Below are 8,300 nucleotides of genomic sequence, written 5' to 3'. Positions count from 1 at the left end.
CTTATGATGTTTTTCACCCACATTATGACCACTGCAGCACCCCATGGTTACATGATCAAAATTTAGACCCTTGGCAACTGATTCATTTTTTTGCGACCTTCTGACAAGCAAAATCAATGGGGAAGCCAGATTCACTTAACAACTGTGTTACAAATTTAAGAACTGCAGGGATTCACTTAACAATTATGGCAAGAAAGGCCCTACAATGGGACAAAGTTCACTTAACAACTGTCTCAGCTTCGCAACAGAAATCTGGGGATCAATTGCCGTCGTAAGTCGAGGGCGACTTGGAACTGCACAACTCAAATCCGTACCATTCATTATTCGCTACATTATGTCCTTCTTCCTTCAGCAGCCAATAAAAACACGATGCAACTTTATTACTATAATGTCATTTATTTGATTAAAGTACAAGAAAAGTGAACTTTGGAAGGCTCTCCATTTCAAATCGGAGAAGAGGAAACATCACACGCAGAAGTGCACACTTAATGCTTCCTGTAACTCTACCTTAAAAAAAATGAGTTGCATTATTAAAGAAATGAAACACCTGAGAATCACATATTGAAATATAACTATTCCATCAAAATAATCCTTCTGGTGTGTTAATTATCAAGTATCATAGGCACAGGCAGCAATCATAAATGGCACAGAAATATCTAGTGTTTTTAGGGCCCAGTAAGATTTTTACAGAAAGCAACGACACTGTGATTTTATCAATTTAACCTTAAGAAGGAAGTTGATTTGTCATGAAAATCTAGAAATTCTCCCAGATAACCATAGATCGAACTATACAGCTTATAGAATAGTCTATAATCTTAAGAAAATATCTTCCATGGTTCAAGGCTGGCTCAAGTGGTAGAGGATGAAGGAAGGGGAAAAAATAGTTTCTTTGGAGCCTGAAATGACAAAATATAAATAAAATCAAAATTACTTTTTGACAAAGGTGTTTGCATTGGTTCTGTGTGGGAGGAATAACTCAATAAATAAATAAAAAGATGTTGAGACTCTAGAAAGAGTGCAGAGAAGAGCAACAAAGAGGATTAGGGGACTGGAGGCTAAAACATATAAAGAATGGTTGCAGGAACTTGGTATGTCTAGTTTAATGAAGAGAAGAACTAGGGGTGACATGATAGCAGTCTTCCAGTATTTGAGGGGCTGCCACAAAGAAGAGGGGGTCGAATTATTCTCCAAAGCGCCAGAAGGCAGGATGAAAAACAATGGATGGAAACTATTTTTAGGAGAGAAGCAACCTAGAGAAATTTGTTGTCAGTTAGGACAATTAACCAAATGGAACAACTTGTCTCCATAAGTTGTGGATACTCCAACACTGGAGACTTTTAAGAAACTGAACAGTCATTTGTCTGTTGCTTGAGCTTGGGACTGGACTAGAAGACCTCCAAAGTCCCTTCCAACTCTTGTTCTTCTGTTCACTCTGTACATCAATTAAACAGGACCCTTTGCTGGTAATTATTTGTCTGTAATTGGCCACCACAGGCATAAAAACATTGTGATGCCATCAAATGTATTTGCGCTTGTCAAGAAAATCGAGTACAGAAGCTGGAATGGATGGAAATACAATGCAAAATATGCTTTGCTCCTTGTGTACACGGAGCTTTTCAATATTATGTGACTCATTTTTTTTTTCAATAGGTCTTGCAATGGAAACAAGATCACAAAAGACCCATAGAGCTCTCTACAACTCCACCCAAAGAGACAAGAAGTCAGTTATTCCATCAACATTCTTAGCTAAGAGAATTTGATTACTAGGCACAAATATCTTTAATATCACTTTATAATGCCTTGGTTAAAGCCACACTTGGAATACTGCATCCAGTTTTGGTCGCCACGATATAAAAAAGATGTGGAGACTCTAGAAAGAGTGCAGAGAAGAGCAACAAAGAGGATTAGGGGACTGGAGGCTAAAACATATGAAGAACGGTTGCAAGAACTGGGTATATCTAGTTTAATTGAAAGAAGGACTAGGGGAGACATGATAGCAGTCTTCCAATATCTCAGGGGCTGCCACAAAGAAGAGGGAGTCAAACTATTCTCCAAAGGACCCGAGAGCAGGACTAGAAGCAATGGGTGGAAACGAATCAAGGAGAGAAGCAACTTAGAACTAAGGAGAAATTTCCTGACAGTTAGAACAATTAATCAATGGAACAGCTGGCCTCCAGAAGTTGTAAATGCTCCAACACTGGGAGTTTTTAAGAAGAAATTGGACAACCATTTGTCTCAAATGGTGTAGGGTTTCCTGCCTAAACAGGGGGTTGGACTAGAAGACCTCAAAGATCCCTTCCAACTCTGTTATTCTATTCTATTCTACCTTGGTGAAAACCTAAATGATGATAATAAAATGATAATAATCTTTGTTACAGGTAGTCTCTGACCTACAACAGTTCATTTAGTAACTGTTCAAACTTATAACAGCATTGAAAAAAGTGACTTACACCCCATAGTTACATGATCAAAATTCAGATGCTTGGCAACTGACTCATATTTATGACGGTTGCAGTGTTCCAGGGTCACATGATGCAACCCCTTTTGCAACCTTCTGTGGAGCAAAATTAATGGGGAAGCCAGATTCACTTAACAAACATGTTGCTAACTTAACAATTGCAGTGATTCACTTAACAACCATGGCAAGAAAGGTAGTAAAATGGGGCAAAAGTCACTTAACAACTGTCTCTGCTTAGCAACAGAAATTTGGGGCTGAATTGTGGTCGTAAGTCAAGGACTAGTTATGTACATTTCTCATTGGCTAGATTTGCACAATAGACTAACTTTGAATTAGCCAACTGAATTTATCCCACTCAGTACCATCTCAGGGGATCAGCAACAACACATCGTACAGTTAACCATGAGTAAACATTGTATAAACAACAAATGCTGTGTTATCTCCCCAGTATTTAAGAACAGGCCAAAACTAAGATCCAAGTTAATGATAGTTTCCAACATTCACGTTTAAACAATAGTTTGTTTGGGAGAAGTCCCTTCATAAGGAGAACAGCAGGGTTTCCCCACAAACAATGTTGTGTTAGCCACACCATATCGGACTTCTAAGATTAGAAATGGTGGCACTCAATGCCCTTGTGCCGTTTCCCAAGAATCAACTTCACCATCTTGAAAAATTATGGAGCTGAGGATTATTTTCCAGAAAAGCTACATAATAGGCTTCGTTCTTCATGCGTTGAGAAGCATCGATCTCACTTCCCGCTAAGGTCCAATGATTTATTTGCTGCTTTCCAAAGCCCATCCAGCGTGATGCTCCCCAGATGTTGCCTTTCAGCTATCTGGATAACCTCGCCAGCATCTCCCAGCCCTTCGTCATGCCACCGAAGCAATGATGGGACGTCCAACCTCTCCAAAAAGTCCTGGGAAGGAGACGTCAGGTTGGCCTCCTAATCATCATCATCATCATCTTCTTCATCCTGCTGCCGGTACTTGAGATGGACGACAGTCATGACGATGCCACTCAAGATACAGGCAGCGCCCAGGACCAGGTAGGCAATGCCAAGGAAGGGATTCTTACCCCCCATCCAGGAAAGGGTGCTCAAGATGACCTTCTTGCTCCCGTGGAAACCCAGCACGGGGTATCTGTAGCTGATGTTCAGGAAGTACGTGCCCTGGGGCAGTGACTTCGAGAAGTTATCGTGGCGGATGCGGGCATAAAGCTTTCGGAAGGTGGGCAGGGCGGCTGTGCGCATCCAGACGATGAATTCCTCATTGACAAAGCCTGTGTTGTTGCGGTCAGAGGGGTCCAGCATGCAGGCCGTCCGAGACCAGAAGGGCGGCTTGGCCGTGTGGCTGAAGGCATCACACAGGCTGTTGTTGACCGGCTCTGGATTTTGGAACTTGACGTTGGTGTCGGTCCACCAGGCGATGCCCCGTTTATCCAAGGTCACGTTGGCCAGGGAGCCGTTGGGCAGCTGGTAGAAGAGCTCAAAGGTGTCGTTGAAGAGGCTGTTGGCCACCGACCCGCAGGGCGCGATGGGCACCCCTTGGCTGTTGTAACGGTAAGGCTTGCACTCCTGGTAGGGGTGGCGTAGCGCCCAGGTCACCCCGCTGAGCTGCTCGTCGTCCCGGGAGATGCTGTAACGCCGGTTGTTCTGGAAGTAGTTGGAGAGCTGGTAGTAGAGGCAGACGGGCAGCGGGAAGGGGGCGGGCAGCTTGAAGGTCAGCCCGCACTGGCAGGAGCGCACCCGCCGCGGGTCGCTGCTATTGGTCAGGCGGGCACAGTTGGAGCAGTTGTTGCCTGGCGTCCCTGTGTAGTCCAGCTCCAGCTCCTTGATTTTCTCCGAGGTGAAGAAAAGGCTCAGCCCGATGGCCAAGAAGGCCAGGCCCAGCCCGAAGAAGAGGGGCAGCACCGTGCCAGCCGTCAACAACGGCTGCCACGCCGGCAGGCGCTGCTGGGTGAAGGCCGTGTTGTCCGGCTGATTCTGCAGCGGAGGCGCCTGTGAGAAGGCGCGGCTGACGTTGTAAGAGCCCGAAGCCATGCTGCGTGTCGATCCGGCTCCACTGGCTCCGCTGGCCCCGCCGCCGCCGCCCTGCCTCGAAGTCCGGGACGCGCCCTAGTATCGGCCGAGCCCGGAAGCCCCCAGCCAGCAAGGCAGAGCCGGGCAGGTAGACAGGTGGGCGGGACGCGGCTGGCGCTGCTCTCGCGCGGCTCAGTTGAGGGCGGCGGCTTTGGACGCGGGCTCGGACAGGTGGGCGGCGTGTGCCGCCGGTTGGGCCACGCCCCTCCGTTCTCACCTGCGCGCCCGCAAAGACGGCGCAGGTGAGTCCGGAATCCAAGTCTAGATCCCTCCCGCCCCTCCAAGCTCACCTACGCGCCCGCAAAGAAGGCGCAGGTGAGTCCGGAGTCCAGGACTCGCTGCCTCGCTCGCCACCCCCCCCCCCCGCCTCACCCGCACCCAGGAAAGAAGGCGCAGGTGAGACCGGAGCCGAAGTCTCCACCCCACCCAAACCCACCTGCGCGCCCGCAAAGAAGGCGCAAGTGAGGCCGGGGTCCCGGACTCTCCGCCCCCCCACCTGCGCGGCAGGAAAGAAGGCGCAGGTGAGTCCCGGAGCCCAAGTCTCAACCCATCCCGCCCCTCCAATCTTACCTGCGCGCCCGCAAAAAAAGGCGCAGGTGATTCCGGTGCACAGGTCTCACAGTCCCGCCGTTCCAGACTCACCTGGAAAGAAGGCGCAGGTGAGTCCCGGACTCGGCGGGAGGCGGCCATGTCCGCCCATCCGATGGATTGGAATCGGGGTCCGCGAGGCAGACGGGCGGATTGGCGCGATGTCCTTCTAGGCGGGGCGTTCCGACTGCGCTGGCTCTGCCCTCCTGCGGGTTGCATGCGGGGCGGATGGCGCCGTCCTCTTCTGGTCGCGCATCCCTCTTTCGGCTTTCTCCAGCCCATCGGGGCATAGGGAGAGTCCCCCCGCCGGGACCCCCAGCTTCCTAATCCGGCCTGGGCAGAGGGTGGCGTTTAGGAGGGGCTGTCCCAACCTTGGCAGCCTGAAGACGCGTTGAAGTGCGCCCCTCAACTTGAATTAATGAATGAGATTAATTGTTCAGTGCGAACAATCCGCGGAAAGGCTCAGCTTCTCTAGAAATTGAGGGTGCTCCATCACTGGAGGTTTGCAAGAAGAGATTGGACAACCATTTGCCTGAAATCGTATAAGGTTTTCTGCTTGAGCAGAGGGTTGGAATGGAGATGAAGACCTCTAAGGTCCCTTCCAACTCCTTCCTTCCTTCCTTCCTTCCTTCCTTCCCTCCTTCCTTCCTTCCTTCCCAAAAAGATTTTTAAGAAGGTTTTAAAATTGAACAAGGAGAGATTCAACCTAGAAACAAGGAGAATTTTTTTCTGATAGTGAGAACCATCAACCCATGGAACAGAAGTTGCCTTCAGAAGATGTGGGAGCTTCATCTCTGGAGGCTTTCAAGAAGACACTGGACTGTTATCCATCAGATATGGAGGAGAGTCTCTTGCGTGTGGGGGGTGGACTAGATGACCTACAAGATCTCTTCCAACTCTGTTATTCTCTATTCTGCTTTTGGAAGAGAGAAAAGGGGCCCTTCCACCTGGTCCTCCCCCTTGCCCTCCCTCCCATTTGGCCTCCAACCACCCGATCTATAAATCTCTGTTGTCTCCCTTCACCTGGTCCATCTTGAGTTTATGGAGCATATCTTAAGCGACTTGGTGCTTGGAGGTTAACAGAGTTGGAAGGGAATTTAAAGGTCATCTAGTCCAACCCCCCTCAAACAGGAGACCCTACACCATTTCTGACAATTGGCAGTCCAATCTCTTCTTGAAAGTCTCAGGTGATGAAGCCCCCACAACAATCAAATGGGTTGATTGTTCTCACCATCAGAAAGTTCCTCCTTATTTCTTGGTTGAATCTCTCCTTGATCAGTTTCCATCCATTGTTCCTTGTCTGGTCTTTGGGTGCTTTGGGAAATAGCTTGAGCCCCTCCTCTCTGTGGCAGCCCCTGAAATATTGGAAGATGCTCTGCTGTCTCCCCTGGTCCTTCTCTTCACTAGATTAGCCATGCCTAGCTCCTGCAACCGTTCATCATATGTTTTAGTCTCCAGCCCCCTAATCATCCTGGTTGCTCTTCTCTGCACACTTTCTAGAGTCTCAACATCTTTTTTATAGTGTTGTGACTAAAACTGGATGAAGTGTTCTAGGTGTGGTCTTACTAGGGCTTTTCTAGAGTGATATTAGTACCCCCCTTGATCTTGATTGTATCCCTCTCTTAAAACAATTTAGGATTGCATTGGATGTCAGGGATCCTGCAATACCCAACTCAGTAACCAGGGGAGCAAAATGTCCTCTAGCTTCCAGTACATTGCATTATCTTCCCCCTTATCAGGTCAATATCTCAGCTCAGCCACAAGGGGACTGTTTTCCCTATTATGTCATCAATTAATAGCCTAATTTTTTTCCAAGGGAAGCTGCAATATCCCAGTAAGACACAAGAGGGCAGAATGTCTTATACATTCCATTATATTGCCCTGATTTCAGATTCAGTGAAAACTGACAAATGCCTCTGTGATCCAGCAGGGGGCAGCCTGCCCTAAAGATTCCCTAACACGTTTGAACACTAAAATTAAGCTTGCTGTCCCAAAGGGGGGAACTTTGATATACTGATTGCACCAGCCTGAAGAAAGAGACATGGAACACCTGCTAAAGGCAACAGCTGCTGAAAATGGAAGTGAAACAGCTGGCTTTAACTGCAGTCAGCCCAGCCACTTCAGAGAGTAACCTCAAGAAAACAGAGGCCTTTGCTGTCCCCTAAATGCTTTATTTAGATACCCGGGGTGCTGGGATTGCCTGCAAAGACCCAACCTGGGTGAGAAAAATAAAAATAAAGGAAAGGGGGGATCTCCCACAAGTATTGCAGCATAGATAGCATCTATTCTGAAACTTGGAACAGCTTCCAGGGCCCTTGGTGCTCTCTGAGCTCGGTTGTTTTCTTGCTGACATTTCATTACCCAACTAGGTAATATCATCAGTGCTAGTGTGGGAAGTATACCCCAAAAGGACAGTGCCAGAAACCTCAGAAAACAGTGCCATGAAACTCAAGCCAGCCCTTTCCCCTTTAAGAAAACCCCTAGGCAAAATCACCAGCTGAAAGGAACACTTAAGTAGAGCCATTAAGATAAGGGGACTCAGGCTAAACATAAATCCTCCAAGGTAAACTGAAAAACTCCCTTTTTCCTGCCTCCCTGACAGGATTAACTCCTAGGACAAGAAAAACAAAAGACCAAGATTAACCCAGGAAAACAGGTAACCAAAACCTAGGGCAATCCGAAACACATCAAAACCCATCAAGCTGCAGGAGCTTCAAAGGGGAATTAAGCATAAAAGGCTGAGAGTCATGCTTGCAAACCAGGAATGCTGCCTCACTATTTTCTTGCCTCCCTGAATTAAAGGATCCCTTTTCTGGCAGCTGGCTTCCATGTCTATTTCTTCTCAGCATTGGTGACTGCTTCCTAGCTGGGAACGGACCAGGAAAATTTCTTCCAACACTAGAAAGGAGAGGGGTTCAACCCTGAGCTACAAAAATTCTCTTATCACTACATCATTTTTATTTCCCTTATGTTCGTCTCCCTTTCTTTATGCAGGGCTCTCCCACAATCTGTCCATAATTCTCCTTTGTTTAGTTAAGAAACTGGAGTCCCACCCCCCCCACCCCCAAAATAAACCCACTGTGGACAACTCTATGGATTTCAAACACTATTAAAAATCTGGCTCAGTTTTAAATCCCAATCATGTTGGTCCCAGCTGAACTGGTTAAGCTCAGGGGA

The 8,300-nt window shown here is 47.7% G+C and overlaps 1 protein-coding gene across 1 annotated transcript; it reads right to left on the bottom strand.

The window, feature by feature from the left end:
• Positions 1-376: 376 nt before the first annotated feature.
• Positions 377-4,614, bottom strand: CDC50B (cell division cycle 50 P4-ATPase accessory subunit B). Its single transcript, XM_014064153.2, has one exon. It carries the CDS (start codon positions 4,494-4,496, stop codon positions 3,402-3,404), a length of 1,095 nt encoding a protein of 364 aa, XP_013919628.2. The 5' UTR covers positions 4,497-4,614; the 3' UTR covers positions 377-3,401.
• Positions 4,615-8,300: the final 3,686 nt, after the last annotated feature.

This window comes from Thamnophis sirtalis, unplaced genomic scaffold, assembly GCF_051295495.1.
Source record: "Thamnophis sirtalis isolate CommonGarterSnake01/CBP01778 unplaced genomic scaffold, rThaSir2_p1.2 scaffold_14, whole genome shotgun sequence".
Classification (NCBI taxonomy): Eukaryota; Metazoa; Chordata; class Lepidosauria; order Squamata; family Natricidae; genus Thamnophis; species Thamnophis sirtalis.
Note: the sequence above shows the minus strand (reverse complement) of the source record. Positions and strands in the feature narration are given on the sequence as shown.

Bases quoted from the DNA above. Each gene is read 5' to 3' on its own strand.
- CDC50B (XM_014064153.2), bottom strand. From the start codon at position 4,496: ATGGCTTCGGGCTCTTACAACGTCAGCCGCGCCTTCTCACAGGCGCCT.